Genomic DNA, 17,531 nt, shown 5'->3' with positions numbered 1-17,531 from the left:
TTTGAATTCTAATTATTCCTTAATTAAAATTCATTTGCACCCACTTAGATTTTAACATTACCACCTAAGTAAGTTAGAAAGCCACCAGTTTTGACAAATATACCTCCTCCACTTAACCTAGACTGTTAAAGTGCAACGTCCACCAAGCTAAACAAAAGGTATGACTCACAAAATTAGTGCATCCCACAATTCAGTTCTAATGTTATCAGATAAGAGAGACAGCAAAAATCTGTATTATTTACAAACTCAAAAACAGCAAGTTACACAATTTAAAGTCATGTATGAGAAAGGAAAGCTGAAGTTAAATGCAATGTTTTGGTGCACTAAACAGAGGCCCAAACAACTAATGCATGTTTCTGAGAAGTCTGACACGCAAATTGCTGAAAATAAAAGCTTCATCTTTACCTGATGTCTCCTATTGTGGACCGGAACGTTCAGAGCGTTATACTGACTATACTCTGCAAAGCAAAAATGGATATACATTAAGTCATTTTGCAGTTACAGGAAAACAGCTTAACTGAGAAATACTGAATGCCCTGCAGCAAAATCAGCTTTACATAAGAATTTAAGATGATCAAAGCCACAATCACAGTACAGGAGAATGAAGGAACTTAGACAGAATCAGTTGTTTCTCAGGTAAGGTAATAGTTCATTTTTTTTTTTTTTTAACTTTAGGATAAAAAACCAAACCCTAACCCTGTGTTTCTAAGAAATCATTTCAAAAATTCTTTTGGGGCCCAACAAGATTACTTAGAAAGGCTCATAATGTTCTCGCCATCTTCTGTCACTCTTCCTGAAATAGCCCTGCACACAGCTGCCACGCTAATCATCCAAAAATGCCAGTGTTTCCATGACACTACAATATTTGAAAATCTATCACTGCCTGCTATCACTGACTCCAATGACTCAGTCCTAACTTTTCTGGGTGGTTTCCACACCTTTCTCACAGTCCTCCTCTAGAGTCTGCCCTAGAGTCTGTCACTGATCTGATAGCCTCCATTTCTATTAGATCAGCTGTGTACTCCCAGCTTGGTCTCCCATCCGTCAATATGCATTCTCCTATCAGCCCTCTTTCCGCCTTGCTCATATTCCTTCCCAGCCTGGTCATCATTTTCAACACTGCTCTTGCTAACAGAAAACTAGATCAGGGTCCACGACAATATATTCTGCCTAATTTAAGCAGGGAGGGGTCTTCAAAGTTACTCAGCCCTCCATGATTTCATTGCTGTGTCTCTATCATACTTCACATAACATCTACTCCAAATCTTTTGAATTTCAAGCCCCCAATACCATTCCTCCTTTCCTCCTCTACCCTATGGATGGGTTGGCCTCCCCCTACAATGTCAAGACTAGAGCCAAAGCACAAGGGGTTCTTACACTCCTCACTCTCTATCCCAGAGTCTATGGCTTCACATATCCTTTCCTCGGCTAAACTTCTGGGCCCCTAGCAACAGCCCCTTCTGACCCCAGCAGGCCTTAGAATGTCTATCACCCCCTCCTTCCTATACTTTCAAAATCACTTCATTATAAAAAGAGCATCTTTTGCAGCTTGTTTATCCCCACAGTGACGTCTCCCCTTTTACTTGTATCATACTTCATTCTCTGCGCACCCGTCCCCTGTGTGCACAAACTCTCCTTTTTCTCTTCTGGAGTGCTGAGGATTAATATTCTGGCAGATTGGTGTGCACTGCCCTCCACACCCCATTGTAGCCTCCGGTCAGACTTAACAAAGTACTGCTCAGCAGGCCCTGACAGCACCTTTCATCCTACATACCACTCTCCATGCAGTTCCCTGGCTCCTTCTTCCTCATCTCTCTGACCAATAAAACCTACTCTGGCATCCTGGCCCAACTTAAAGCACACTTCTTCCAAAAGGGCTTCCCCAAACAACCCTACCAGCAGTAATCAGCCTTCCTCTGAAACTCCAAGAGATTCTTCATGGAATAGCTTAGCCCATATTTTAGACATTTCTACATCTTATCTCTCCCCTACTGGACTACAAATTTCTTGAGGGCAGAGATTTTTGTCTTATGCATTTTTAACATATTCTATGCTCCCTGCCAATCTAGACTTTCAGCAAATATCTCTATATACATCAGAACTAAAAGTAGTAACCTACTTGTGACATAATAAGGACTTAAAATAGAGTTACAACTAGTACTAGAAAAGAAAGCACAAACCCAAAGAGATTCAGAAAGAAATTCTAGATCTGATGACTGATAGATACAAGGATTAAGGGTGAAATGAAATGCCAAGGCTTCAAGTCTAGTAGATCAAAGTACACTGGTGCTATTTACATTAATGTAGAAAACAGTAAAAACAGGTGTTTTCAGAGAATTTAGGTTTTTGATATAATAATGACATGTTGATTTCAGTGTTAGATCACACTGCTATTTTTCTTTGGTGTCTTTTCTTTCCTTTTTCTTTAGGTTTTCCTTAAGAAAAATTGAGACATCATCAAAAATTAATTTCAATCATATAATTATGAAACAGGAAATGTGTATGCATTTGAATTTAAGTTTCTGAATCCAATTAAATGTTTTCTTTGTTTTCAAGTTTTTGATTTAATTCTTGACTAAAGATCACAAATTTGGCACCTGTTGTACACGTAAGTTGATGTTTTATTTTTTCCTAAGTTCTTCTTGTTGCTCTTGGCTGTGTAAACTACCAGACCATTCCCAGGATGAGCAGGAAGCAGGGCTTCCCCAAGTCAGCTCCCTAACTATCACTGGGGACTGTCCAAAGGGCAGGAGCGACCAAGCTAAGAAGATTCACTTCCCACCCATCCCCCTACTCCTCTCCCGCCTCATTGCCTACCATGATCAACTTTTCTTATACAAATATCGAGGTACTTTATGTGCCGGTTGGTTTTCACCCTGGGATACGCTAAATTTGTGCAACAAAAAAGTAAGTTTTGGGCTTTTTCCAAGTCTAGCTTTGGAATAGTTATATGATAACTTAAAATCTCCCCATAAAACATTAAGAGCCAAAGCTTATCCAAAGGACAAAAGGAAACCAATCCTCTGTTGGGCCAATGAGATTTTCTGACAAATAGATCAGAAATTATGTTAATTAGCTGGTTATCACAAAGAGGTTCGGAGTTGCAAACATTGGAAAACTGTACATAATACCTACTTGTATCATTAAAAGGTACTTTTTCACTGATGATTGATAAGGATTCCTCTAATCTACCTGACAAATCTTCATGAAGATTCTTTAACTGTAACTGACTGAAAGAAAAAAATACAAAACCATATTATCAACAGACAGTGGATGGGTTATTTGCTTGTTACCTCAACAGCTGGTATCAGGCTTTCAAAGAATCATGCCTGACATCTCAGATGCTCTTGGTAGTAGAGAGTTGTTTAAAAAATGAAGATACAAAAAATAGTAAGTCTTGATTCTAAACTTCCTAAGACATCTGCTGAATGAATGGAAGTTTGGAAGAATTTATCACAGTCACATTTATTTATTTATAAATACAGTAAGTGTTATATTTTATACAATCTTAAGTTTATTTCCCCAAGCTCAAAGAAATCATAGAGCCATTTCAAAATCACAAATTTGCTCTTTACAACACATAAATATTTGTTCAAGTATTATGGTGAAGTTTTTTTAAAGTATTATATTAGATTTCTTTCTCCTTTGAGCTCAAAATCTGATCATTTTTGGTTGTAATTCAATTAGAAGCATAGGCACACATGTAAACCATGCACATAGCTCTAACAATGAAACTAATCTGAAGAAATCTACTTGATTGAGTCTATTAAACTAAAAATGTCATTTATCAAGTAAATGGTGGTGCATGCTCTTACCACCCAGAGATAAGCAGTATTTTAAGATGTAGCTATCTGCAAATTAGCTATCATAACCTCTATTTTATTTAAAACGTACCATTAAAAGGATGACACCATGATCATTATCAGAAGGCTTTCTCTCTAAAGTAGTCTGAGACAAAAAGGATCCAGTCCTCAGGACAGGAGCCCCAGGATGCCATCTGCCACAGCCCTTAACACCCGCAGCCTGAGGACTAATGCACACACCCCTCTACCAAGAACATAAGGTCCCAGAGATAACAGAATTGGAAAGGATCCTGGAGACTACCTACTCCTATCTCACTGCAAATGTGAGAAAATTAAGAGAGAGGAGCTACTAAACCAAAACTCATGTCTTCTGATTCTCACTTTAGTGTCTCTTGGAATTCACGTTTCCACATACCATTCTTCTGTCCGAAGTCGACACTCCTTGGCCTCCTTTTCTAGAGTCTGAGATTTTACCTGAATTTTAGAAAGAAAAGAAAAGTAGATGGCTCAGGCTACAGATGAGAGCATGCTGAGGAGACACTGCAGGCAGCAGTCTTGCCCTAAATAGCTAATTCTGTCCTATAAAGCACACAGACGATTTACAGAAGCCTGCACTATTTAACGTGCTCTCTCCGATAGCGGGGCTTACTTCTAGTTTAGCCTTGTCGTTCTGCAGCTTCTCGATGGTTTCCATGTACTTCCTCGTCAGGCCGTCGACCACGGCTTGGTGCTGGGCCGCCTCCATCTCCAGGGTGGCCAGCCGACTCCTCAACTCTGCTTCCACATGCTTGTGCTGCTCATCGGCTTCAAAAAACTGAACAGAAAAGATCATTTTCTCTTCTCACCATGTCCCAATATATGCAAATGAAGAGAAACCTACTGTAGTGACTAATCATTGAGCAACTTCCGTAAGGTTCCATATGCTCACTATGCAAAAGCCACACACACATGGCCTCAGTGGATCCTCACCGTATGTCAGAGGTAGTGCCACTGTAATCCCTCCTCTACAGACGAGGAAACCGAAGCTTCAATGGGCTACTTAACTAGTCAAATGTCTCACAGCTAAACATTGCAGAAATGAGACCTGAACACAGGAGATCTACTCCAAAGTCTTCTCCTTCCCACCTCCTGAATTTCTATTTCAAATAAATTCTGGCACACAGAGACTTCAACTGACCAGGGTATAACTCTTGTATATAACACAATTATATAATCAAAATTCAAATAGACGTTACTCCTGAAGCATGTAAAGCTCCTTTCCTTAACGAGAATACAGTACTAATTAAGAATTATGAATACTTAACACAAAATGCATGAGGCCAAAAGTTCATCTTTTTAAACCTTTTCAAAGACCAAGAAAGCACATTTACTTTCCACTGTTTGACAATGCTCACCATTTCACATTAAAAAAAATCAGGAGAAATAGGTGATGCCTCACACTACACACTGAATGGTTTGGAGCAAACATTGATTACTCAACATTCCATAAATATCGGACGGGCTGCCATGAGTGAGGCCCTGTTCTGAGGCGAGGGAGACAAATCCAATATAGTCTGTACCATATAAGACCTTCCAGACTAACAGGGAAACATAAAAACCAACTAAACAGCAATAAATTAAAAAGCAAACACTATTACTGATAAATCCCCATCCAACCATTTCCTATATAAAGCGAACAGTGCCCAGTATATGTCTGTATTATTAACTTATAAAACTATTCTGCTGTTCTCTGAACAAGTGCATATTCAAAGCATATATCCATACTAAAATATAAGTAAGATTTTAGAAATGAATACATGACATGACATATATACCTAACAACCACAGGAAACATTAAAATACCCTCCCATACACAAAACACTCCAGCTTGCACTGGTTTTTCCACATTCCAGATCACATAGCCTATTTTTAAATTCATATGGAAAAAGAGATTTTCTCACTTGTATATGCAACCGTTCATTCTCTTCTATCTTCTTTTGCAGGTCTTCATCAAAGACACTCTTCTGCTCTTGACTCAGCTGAGAAGATTCTCCACTTTTCTGATGGAAAGAATAAATTACGTCCACATAACTTTCATCCTTCAGAGAAATATCCTAAGGTACCCAAATTATCACCTTACCAGCTTGTCTATTCTACATGTTCACCATTCTGAAACAACCCTGCAAAAGGTATACAGTCCATCATTTAACTTTTCCTATGTGACACTAGCTGAAACTGCAAATATGGCAATGAGCAAGAAAACTTTAAAAAGAGAGAAAAAAAAAAAAAAAAAAAAAAACCAGATAAGGCTCAGTATTCTTTGCAGATGAATCCAGGAGTAGCTCTGTTGGAAGACAGAGCAGACCCAGAAAGCTAGCAATATAAATATGCTAACAAACATCATTTCAATTGATCTTTTGGTTTGGAAAATGACAGTTTTAGCAATTCCATGAGTCTGAGTTGCTAAACTCCTTTAAGAAATTGTAATAAATTTCTTAACAGCATTCACAAAAATAAGTTTATACAGAAGTTCACATAAATTTCTAATTTTAAAATACATCACAAGATAAAGTTATAAATAAACAGAAAAGCGCAAAGATTATGAAAAATACCTTCCTTTTGCCCTTTTACCAGTATTAACTTTTTTTCTACATAGAAGAATAGCACTATTTAGAAGAGCCAATAAAGAACATTTGTTTTCATAGAATACACACAGAAGTGAGACTATTCAAGGGACAGCCTAACAATGAAACTGTGTTCAGTCATCCATCACCACCCTCCTCTGCCTTTCTTGTGCTTCACTCCTCACTTAAAATGAAGTCACTTACTGATCCAATGTGAACCAATGATTAGAAAGCCCTTTGAAAATGGAGTAGTTATGTTCAAAAAAAAAATTAAATGCAAACATAAGAGGTATGCATGCATAAGGAATACTGTTGAATGACATATTCTGGGTCCTTAGTACTTCCAAATTTGGAAAGCTTTCATTAAAATTAACTCAGAAGTATTACACCCAAAACTCTGCTAAAAGAGCCCTGGGAGAGGATCTCACTAACCTGGGGAGCATGTTTGAAGTACAGATGGCTATTCCCTCCCCAAGGGTCTTTTAGAAGTTCCAGAGCATGTGTATTTTGACAAAGTTTCCCAAATGATTCTAATACATAGCAGTTTTGCCCTCTCTTTTGCCAATTTACTTGAAAATTACCATTCTAGAGAATACTTCCAGGTATGGGAAATGCAAATGGAAATGTACTAACACATAATTATGTGGCCTGCCCATCATATGCCAAATACAGTCCTGGGCCCTTTAACATGACCCCATTGAATCCTGACAGCAAACCTGAGAGTATCCTCCCTACAACTGAGGCTGCAAGGCTAAAACATTTGCCTAAAGTCATAGAACTATAAATGGCAAAGAATTCAAACCTGGGCTCAATGCCAAAGCCTGCACTCTTCCCTTCACACCAGGCTGCTTCAGAGTTACTGCACACCTCCTTGCCTTCTCCCTCCAACCATTCTACCATTATTGCCTCGTGTGGGCTGTTCTACACATGCACAAGACTTTTAAGGACTCAATCACTAGCTCCTGCCCACCCCTCAACTCCCCAAAATAAAGCAACTTCTTAATCACAGAACGTTCAAAAGTACCAGATCATCCATTTCAAAGCAGTAAGCATCTTGCCTCACTATAAAAAACCATAAGGGAAAAAAATGTATATTTACATCTCAGGACAAGAATAACAAATTGGCCTCCTAAAAATAAACACTGAGAAATCTATGGCAAAGTCATAGCCTAATATGCCTATTTCATCTGCTATTTTCACTGAGAGTTACACTTTGACAATGTTTCTCATTTTATCTGCCTTATCCTGGGTTAATGGCAACTTGTTATAACTAAAAGATATTAATAATTTTCACCAATATGAAATACTCTATTCACAGTTTTCTAGCCACTAAATCAACTACGTGCATGTTGGCTCCTAATAAATTCTTAAAAACTCACTTTCATATGCAAATACCTATAACAGTATATATTAATAGTAGTAATGCTTTCTTGACTTGATATCTAGATGTAATAATGGAACTTTAGAGTATTTGGAGGTGAGGTCTTCTGTTAAAACCAGGATGGCCTGGCGATGTCTGTACCTAATGACAAGGTCACATTAACTTGCTTTTACTTGACCTACCTTGTTTTTCTTGCCTCGGGGTTCACTTAGAGCCAGTTCATCTTGTAGTAGCTCTACCCTCTTGGCAAGCTGCAGATTCCGGAATGTCAAACTGTCCATTTCCTGCTGCAGTTTCCTCAATGACTGATCCTTCATTTTCAGTTGTTCCTACATCAAAGTGAAAGCATACCATTTCTTATAATTTAGCCTTAAGGTTTGAAAATAATGGGAAAAAAAAAGATTTTTGTTTCACCAAAATCTAATCAAAACATTTTGCTTTAAGGATTTCAAGTTGTATGTTTATCATTCCAGTTCCTGTATCTTTAGCTCTGTTTTGTGACAGAATCATTTTCTGGCCAAACTGAGCAAATTTAAAAATAAAATTAAAAGCATATATACACTGAAGTAACAGATAGTCATCAACTCAAAGTGAAATATCTACAACTATATGTTGTGATATAATGTTATTATACATGTTTCCCAGCAGTGAGGAGGCACAAAGCCTGAGGCTACAATTTTATGAGCTTGAAATTTTAAAGAGAATCTCAGACTCACTGATGATGTTCTTCAGTAAGCAAGAATGGAAGAAACAGACTTTATTCACTTTTTTCCATAAGTCCTCCTTGAATTTAAGTCAGTCAAACTGAAGTCTTTTCAATACATTTTAAGTTATCCTGATTTATCAAAGATAAAAATCAAGATTACCCTAACTCAGGAATATTTTCAGATGCTGTTCTATGTCAGTTGACTTTCAAGTGACAACAGGAACAGAATCTAAAATCCAAACAACACATCTACTGACCATTCTGTACTGTTTATACCATGATGGGGTAAGAAAACAGGAAACTAGAGAAATACTTAGTTTCACTCTATTTTTTAAAAAATATTATTCTAACTATACTTTCTTTATGACATTCTGACAACATTGTGTTCACTGGTAATCAAACACAGATGGCCATATCCTACCATATATTGAAAGATCAGTACTTTTATTACTTTCACTGAAAAATCACTATAAAGCTAAGAAGAGGTCAAGTTTTAATTAATAAGGGATTTAAGTGCATTGAAACAGCAACCTAAAAACCAGAGGCTGGTGTCTGCAACCTGCTGACATTACTTGCATGTTGAGACCACTGCTAGAGGGATAGAGTATGTTTCCATTAACAGAAAAAAACAAAACAAAACAAAACTTCCCTTTCTGTAGTTTGTTTAGTAAGCCCTTAATTTTTACTTGAAGTTCACTGGTAAATTCAGGCCCAACCCATATCCAAATTATCATATCTTTCAAATTAAAGAAATTCAAATCAATGAATGCTTACCAATAATTCATTGAAGAGGCAAACCCAATACAATCAAACACCTACCATAACAGAAGATGATCTAATAATTCCATTGAGCAAACCAGCAAATTATCATTCTTACTGTAATTTTAATGACTACCGCAATGAATAGTAAAATTAAAAGTAATTCCATTATGTCCTTATAATCAGTTAATCACTAGTTGACTAATGTTCCAACTCCATTAACCAATCATTAATTTCTCAAGACATCCATCCCAATCTCTCTGTAAACCCCAGTTTCTGCAAAGGGGATGATAATAGTGGCATATGCCCTCATAGCGTCATTGTGTAAACCAACTAAGATGACGGATGTAATGCGCTCAGCACAATGTCTGACACACAGTGAGAGCTCAGTAAACAACCTGCTGTCGCCATCACCTCTGTCGCCACCAGAGCCACTAACAGAGTTAATCAAACACAACCAGCAACAGGAGGGTGTCAAACACCAGAGTGGACTACTAAGAAAAGCTGGGAAATACTTTCCCTACTAATAGGTTTGAAACATTACGAGGACTGACAATGATCATTTTTTCATGATTCAGGCAAAATAATAACGTGGTTAACAAATCCCGACTATAAAGCTTATTTTCAATAAATCCCAGCCTAGAAGCAGAAAGCTTGGGAAGTATAGGGAAGGTGTTCTGAACCCTGAGTCTGTGGAACAGCACTTGAGGAGGGAGCACTCTCAAGAAACAGATTTCTCTAATGTAGGGTCCAAAATTGGCTAAGTAAAAGGACATAACCTGGGTCCTGGTTACTATGTCACTGGTTGGGGGCTACTCCAAAAAAGAGATAAGAGTAAAAAGAATCCCTTTACTCTAAAGAAGGGCCAAGGGAGACAGCGAAAGAAAGAGGTAGGCAGTGTATTCAACTGAAGCTTGACGAAGAAGGAATCTATACTCTAGAATTAATTTATCCAATTAAACATATCACTAAGGAATATTTATTACATGCCTACTAAAATGAGGTAGAAATTCATCTCCCATCATATTTCTCCCCTCAGTTAACCAAGGTGCTGATGGTAAAATGTATCACTCAAATAGCCCTGATTAACACAGGTTATTACTATTAAATAGCTCAACTCAAAAGCAAGATTAATGGACTAAATGGTTCACACTTTCAAATCCATTAATTAGGGGACAACCATCTGCTGAATGCTGGGGATAAATATGAATATGACATAGCCCCCCTCAGAGTGCTATCAGATGAAGACAGATAAGAAGCCCCATTAATCCAGATGAATTTAGCTGTGAGAGAAGCTGGCTATAAGAGAAATTCATTAGCTACAATCAAACAATACTTTTTTGTAACTTCTAGCTAAGGAAATCAAAGTCATACCTAAGCAAGTAGGAAAGTTAAACACACAAAAAACTTTATTACCCTCCATATCTTCAGTGAATCAGTGTCAGAGTTGGGACTCTAACCCAGAAAACCAGCTGAATTCCCTGCGATGAGCATCACCAAACACTAACCTAATCCTCACAATACAAATACCCTGTTGCATACCTTTAAAGCAGCAGAATTCGCCTGTTCATCCACAACACCTTTCTTCAAAACCTGATTCTGAGCCCGAAGCTGAAAACAGAGGAAGTTATAATTAATTTTTAATATAAAGCAATAACTTATAGCAAGGAAATCACTTACCATTACTTGATAGGAATCAGTACACTGAGTAACTATCTTCTCACATATATATGAGAATAAAAGTATTAGCCCAGAAGAGGACAGTAGAGATCATTCTGCCATTTCACAAATGAAGACACAGAGGCTGAGCTGCCCAATGACATAAAAGTAATCAGTGCAAAACTGAGATTAAAATCCAGGTCTCTCAACTTTAAGTACATGGTTCTTCCTAGGAAATCAAGTCACTTCCCTAAAAAAAATCTAATAACAACAAATAATAGGGGACTGAGTATACCATTTTCCTTGAAAATGAAACACCATTTATCTGTAAAATGCACACAATTGGCCTAATTATGGAATACGAATCCTACAAAAAATCAAAGTACAGGGCATCAACATACCCAGCAAGACTAATATTGGTCATGCAAATATCATCAGCCCCAACAGTCTCAGGAATAGTGGACTTAATCAGGCACCAGCTGAAGCAGTGTACAAAAGCAACTAAGAAACAAGCTCAATTTAGAAATTAATAATAATAGCAGCTAGCATCTGAATGCTCATTATATACCAGGCACTGTCCTAAGTGCTTTATATATATCTCCTCATTAATCCTCACAACCCTAAAATAGGTAGGTATTTTAATAATCTCCATTTTACAGATGAGCAAACTGAGGTACAGAGAAGTTAAGTGGCAAGGCTGAGGTTCAGACACCAGCAGTTTTGACTCCACAGGCATAATGCCACTGGACAATATTGGCTATGGTTTTATAAAGCTACATATAAATGAGAAGAGTAGTGGGTTGAAGAGGTGGGATAAGCCTTTGAAGAGGTAGGGCTTCGGCTTTGTGTGTGTGTGTGTGTGTGTGTGTGTGTGTGTGTGTGTGTGTGTGTGTGTGTGTGTGTGTGTGTGTGTGTGTGTGTATGTGTATCTATACAGTTAATTTTTTTTAAGTTGAGAAATAACTTTATTTTAAATAAAGTACACAAATCAAAAATTATACAACTTGATGAATGTTTACTTATGTACACATCTACACAACCAGCACCAGCAGGGTTTTGAAAGGTAAACCTTCAGTAGTAATCCCCTTCTGTAGTTACCAGCAAGGATAACACACAGCATGTGAGTATAAATATACCAGCTAGCACAGCCGAAGCAAAAGGATTACAGACTAATATTCTGAGGCTCTGTACAGAGAACACGAAAGACTAGGTTCTTCTCTGAGAAACTAAATGAATGGGATAATTTTATCCATGAGCTTAAAAAAAAAATCTATTTCTAATTCTGCACAGCTCACATCTGTCTCCCGAGAACAGAAATGACCCTTTTCTGTGCCAAAAGAGTAGGGTTATTTGAATACGAAACCTTAAACTGAGTAATTGACACTCAAGAGAAAATTTAGCTAAGATTCTAAGAAGAAAAGCAGGAATACTGCAGGATATTCGGTTTGAGCAAGACAGACTAAAAAGATGAGCTGCTTATATTTTTAGAAAGTTGAAGATCCCAGTTCTCTACCACAACAGAAAGAAGACCCAAATCTTGCTTTGTCATTTCCTAGAAAATAAAAACTTGGGAAATTCACTTAACCTTTCTGAGCCTCAGTTATATGGTCTATAAAATGGGCTAATACATCCCTATCCTCATTCTTCAGAGGTGGTTGTGAGACCCAGATAAGTAACCTATGTCAAAGCACTTTCTAAACCACAAATGGAAAAGGAGGTCTTCTTAATAGAGCAGTATCGAAGGGAAAATAGATACATTTATTATAGTTTGCTTGGTATAAGGCATTGTGCTAAATGGTATGGGGAAGAGAAAAAGTAAAAGAAGTGGTTGGTCTCTGTTTTCAGAGTTTACAATTAAAAGGGAAAATAAAAGATAATTAGCAACACTAGTATTTCCTGCTTTAAAAATAATATAGACATTAAATTCTCCAGAACAGGAGTTGATAAACTAAGGCCTATGGGCCAAATTGGTCTGCTACCTATCATAAAGTTTTACTGGAACACAACCACACTCATAATTTACCAATTGTTTATGGTTGCTTCTGAGCTACAATGGTAGGGATGAGTAGATGCAACAGAAACTGTATGGCCCCAAGCCTAAAATATTTACAATTAGGCTCGCTACACTCTGCTCTAGAAGTTCAGAAGTGAGAAGTAAATATCATTTTAATGTTGACTTCCATCATATAGTATTTTACCTTCTAAGCAGTATCAACATACTCTTGGACAATGTGCTACCTAGCTAACAGAATTCAACAAACATTTTCAAACCCATGTAGCCAAAAGACAGCAATACTACTTCAGTCTTTAGGTTTCATTTTATACCCTTGTCTTAACTTTGACCTATGATCTCTCACCTGTCATCTTTGTGTGGTATTTAGAAACTCCTAATGACTGCTTCAAAGACTATGGGTGAAACTTGAAATCCGCTGAACTGATAATTTTCTGTAGGATCAGAACTACATTAATCTAAAAAAAAAAAGGAACCTCACCTTTAATTTCTAAGGCACACTTAAAAGCTACTTGAAGTAGCTCAATATCAAAAAGAACAAACAATCCAATCTAAAAATGGGCAGAAGACCTAAATAGACATTACTCCAAAGAGATGCAGATGGCCAACAGGTACACGAAAAGATGCTCAGTACTGCTAATTATTAGAGAAATGCAAATCAAAACTACAATGAAGTATCACCTCACTTCAGTCAGAATGGCCATCATTAAAAAGTCTACAAATAATAAATGCTGGACAGGGTGTGGAGGGAGTATAAATTGGTGCAGCCACTATGGAGAACAGTATGGACAGTCCTTAAAAAACTAAAAATAGACATCATATGATCCTGCAATCCCACCCCTGGGCATATATCCAGAGAAAACTCTAATTCAAAAAGACACATGCACCCCAATTTACAGCAATATTATTTACAATTGTCAAGACATGAAAGCAACCTAAATGTCCATCAATACACATATAAAGACATGGTATATATACACACTGAAATATTACTCAGCTATAAAAAAGAATGAAATGTCATTTACAGCAACATAGACAGACCTAGAGATTATCATATTAAGTGAAGTAAGTCAGACAGAGAAAGACAAATATCATATGATAATATCTATATGTGGACTGTTAAAAAAAAATGATACAAATGAACTTACTTACAAAACAGAAAGAGACTCACAGTCATAGAAAACAAACTTACAGTTACCAAAGGAGAAAGTGGGGCGGGGTGAGGAGGGGGATAAATTAGGAGTTTGCAATTAACATATACACATTACTATATATATAAAAAAAAAAGATAAGCAACAAGGACCTACTGTATAGCACAGGGAACTATAATCAGTATTTAATAATAACCTATAATGGAAAAGAATATGAAAAAAATAGATACATATATATGTATAACTAAATCACTTTGCTGAACATCTGAAACGAACACAATATTGTAAATTACCTATATCTCAATTTTAAAATGGTTTAAAAAAGCTACTTAAAGCAAACTCAACAGCCTACTTTATTAAAAAAGCAAAACAATTTTCAAATTACTGCTGTTTGGAATTTAATCTGATTGTAATTAAAAATGATTTGAATTTTCTTTTGGAGAATACTGTTTGCTAAATAGATAATTCAAATATGGTTTCAATGGAATCACTCAATAGAAAATGTAGCTTTTAGAAATATTTATCTAAAATCCCTTTCTAAGATACATGTACCCCAATGTTCACAGCAACACTATTTACAATAGCCAAGACATGGGAGCAACTTAAATGTCCATCGACAGACGGTTGGATAAAGAAGTTGTTGTATATGTGCATTTCAAGGAAAATGATATACTCAGTCCCCTATTATTTGTTATTAGTTTTTATTTAGGGAGGTGACTTGGTTTATACACACACACACACACATATATACAGACAGTGGAATACTACTCAGCCATAAAAAATAAAATGCCATTTGCAGCAACATGGATGGACCTGGAGATTGTCATACTAAGTGAAGCCAGAAAGAGAAAGAAAAATATCATACAATATCACTTATATGTGCAATCTAAAAAAAGGACTCAAATGAACTTATTTACAAAATAGAAACAGACTCACTGACATAGAAAACAAATTTATGGTTACCAGTGGGGAAAAGGGGAGGAGGTGGAAGGGTAAATTGGGAGTTCGGGATTTGCAGATACTAACTACTGTATATAAAGCAGATAAACAACAAGGTCCTACTATATAGCATGAACCATATTCAGTATCTTGTAATAGCCTATAATGAGAAAGAATATGAAAAGGAATATATATATATATGTGTATATATATATATATATATATATATACACATATATATATGTATATATAATTGAATCACTATATTGCCAGAAATTAACAAACATTATAAACCAACTATACTTCAATAAACAAATAAAAATATAAATTTAAAAATAAAATAAAATCCCTTATCTGGTAGGTAGAAAAGGATAAGCTCGCTGACTTCATTGCCATGTTCATTATACTTGGCATTTGGTGTCTTCCTGCATTTCAGCATCACTACTGCCACATCTCTGCATCCTGACCAGCAGCTTGTCAGATGCAGATAGTGATGTAATCAGTCTGGTCTCTGAGATTCTTTCTCCTCACCAGCATTCACCACAGTGGGGAGGCAAATGTAGTGTTTCTGTTTTAGAAATAGTTACAAGATCACCAGATGGTCACTAATGCCTCTAGGAGACAAGTGGGGAGACTCCAGTGGACGTGGATATAAGTGACAAACTGCCCTGAAGTCTCCATTAAGACAGAAAAACCTCCAGAAGGTGATACAGCCTACTTCCAGCAGCTGTGCTGCGCACTTCTGTTTCATTCAACAGAGAAATGGTACCTCTGAATCCCAACTGAGAAACCCTCTGTCTTTTCAAACCTCAGTTTTTGTTGTTTTGTAATCTTTTGATTAGCTTTACCTTTACTCTGAAAGCACAGCCTTTCCTCATTTTGACCAGCCAAATCCTGGTTGTTCTTCTAGAGCATACTTCCTGCTCTGGTCCTATTTCCGCCATAGATTTTTCCTAACCACTCTATAGTCCCCCATGGACCACAGTGAGCTTGCCCTCAGTTCCTTGGGCACTTACTGATAACAAGACATCTCTTATTAAACTGTTCAGTTTTAATTTTACTTTTTAAAGTAGTAAATCTTACAGTTAGTAATTTATGTATCATTTGTGCACTCATGTTCCATCTCCAATTAAACTGTCCTTCACAGTACAGACTACAGTATACTTCCTTGTATCTCCTGCCTACAATGAAAGACCAATGCTATGGATAGAGAAGGAACTCAATACATTTTTAGTTAATTAATCAAAGTAAGTGCTGTAAATAGAAGTGTTTAAATGTAATGTACAAATGTAAGGGACCGTCATTACTTTAACAGTCCCTCTCAAACACCCTTCCCCAGATGATTTGAACCTCATGGTCCTACTGGATACCAAACATCTTCAAAAGCCCTGAGCCTAACTCTCTAATAACCAGTGTCCAGACTGCTCTATGTAACTTTGGTTCTACAACAGCCTGGGCTCAGACTTATCACAAAGCTTTCTCCAGGGACAGAGAGAGTTGTAGTGAGCCAACTATGATCTCTCTCATGCCACTCTGCCAATCTGTGGTAGGATAATTGGCCCAAGATTATAGAGATTTACTACCTTTGATCACAAACTATTGGAAGCGTTTGTAGTGAAAGAAGAGATAAATCACCTATATGCATTTTCTTGTCTAATCCTCAACAACCTTCTGTGTTACAATCACTGTTTTCATACAATGGACATTTTGACACTGTCTAAACAAATCTTTAGACACACAGCATTTCTCCAATACAAAGAAATGTGTGCAAGAGATAACCCATAGCCCATCCCCAAGCCTCACTGATACCCTGACCCAAAGCTTCAGAATACTTAAGTCATCTGCAGACCCCAACTTCAGTATCTCTGGCCTGGATGATCTCCAAAAAACTCCCAGTTCTAACATTTTAGGTATTCTAAAGAACTGGGAATACCATTTAGTCTTTCCCTGCCTACTAACTTGCTCCTTTCCCTGCTAAATGATAAAGTAACTGTACGCTACATACTATGTACTAAGAGGTAGGGGTTATTTTGTCACTGTGAGTTGGGAAGGAAATCTTTCAGACCTGCCCTAAAATGAAACCCTTTCTCCCTCCACATAGGGAAATTCATTAGGACAAAACTTCCACCCTCAACCCTGCAGACTAACTGCCTCATCAGTGCCTGGTTGGCAAGTCAGTTGAATGACGGAAGAGTAGAACACCCCTTGTCTTTCTAAGGCCTTGCTGTATTCAAAGCGTGGTCTGCGGACGGCTGCAACAGCATTGCCTGGGAGTAGAATCTCAGGCCCTAGCCCAGACCTACTGAACCAGAATCTGCAGTTTAACAAGGTCCTCAGGTGAGCCACATAGACATTTACATTAGGGGCTAAGTTAGCATAGTTCAACAGGGTAGCCAGTAGCCACATGTGCCTATTTAAGCTTAAATTACTTAAATAAAAATTAAAATTCAGTTCCTCAGTTGAGCTGACCACATCTCAAGTGCTCAACAGCCCAAATGGACAGCAAAGATGCAGAACAT

At 37.2% G+C, this 17,531-nt stretch overlaps 1 protein-coding gene across 1 annotated transcript in view; it reads right to left on the bottom strand.

The window, feature by feature from the left end:
- The window catches only part of PPP1R21 (protein phosphatase 1 regulatory subunit 21), a 57,652-nt gene that overhangs the window by 35,765 nt on the left and 4,356 nt on the right, over nt 1-17,531 (bottom strand). Inside the window, exons 2-8 of the mRNA XM_074341110.1 lie at nt 10,795-10,863; nt 7,970-8,116; nt 5,744-5,842; nt 4,453-4,617; nt 4,219-4,277; nt 3,136-3,230; nt 406-458 (exon numbers count right to left, since the gene is read on the bottom strand). Of these exons, the coding sequence (XP_074197211.1) occupies nt 406-458; nt 3,136-3,230; nt 4,219-4,277; nt 4,453-4,617; nt 5,744-5,842; nt 7,970-8,116; nt 10,795-10,863 (687 nt within the window). The remainder of the gene's footprint in view (nt 1-405; nt 459-3,135; nt 3,231-4,218; nt 4,278-4,452; nt 4,618-5,743; nt 5,843-7,969; nt 8,117-10,794; nt 10,864-17,531) is intronic.

Source organism: Camelus bactrianus, chromosome 15, assembly GCF_048773025.1.
Source record: "Camelus bactrianus isolate YW-2024 breed Bactrian camel chromosome 15, ASM4877302v1, whole genome shotgun sequence".
Taxonomy (NCBI): Eukaryota; Metazoa; Chordata; class Mammalia; order Artiodactyla; family Camelidae; genus Camelus; species Camelus bactrianus.
This window is presented reverse-complemented; position numbering and strand designations above follow the sequence as displayed.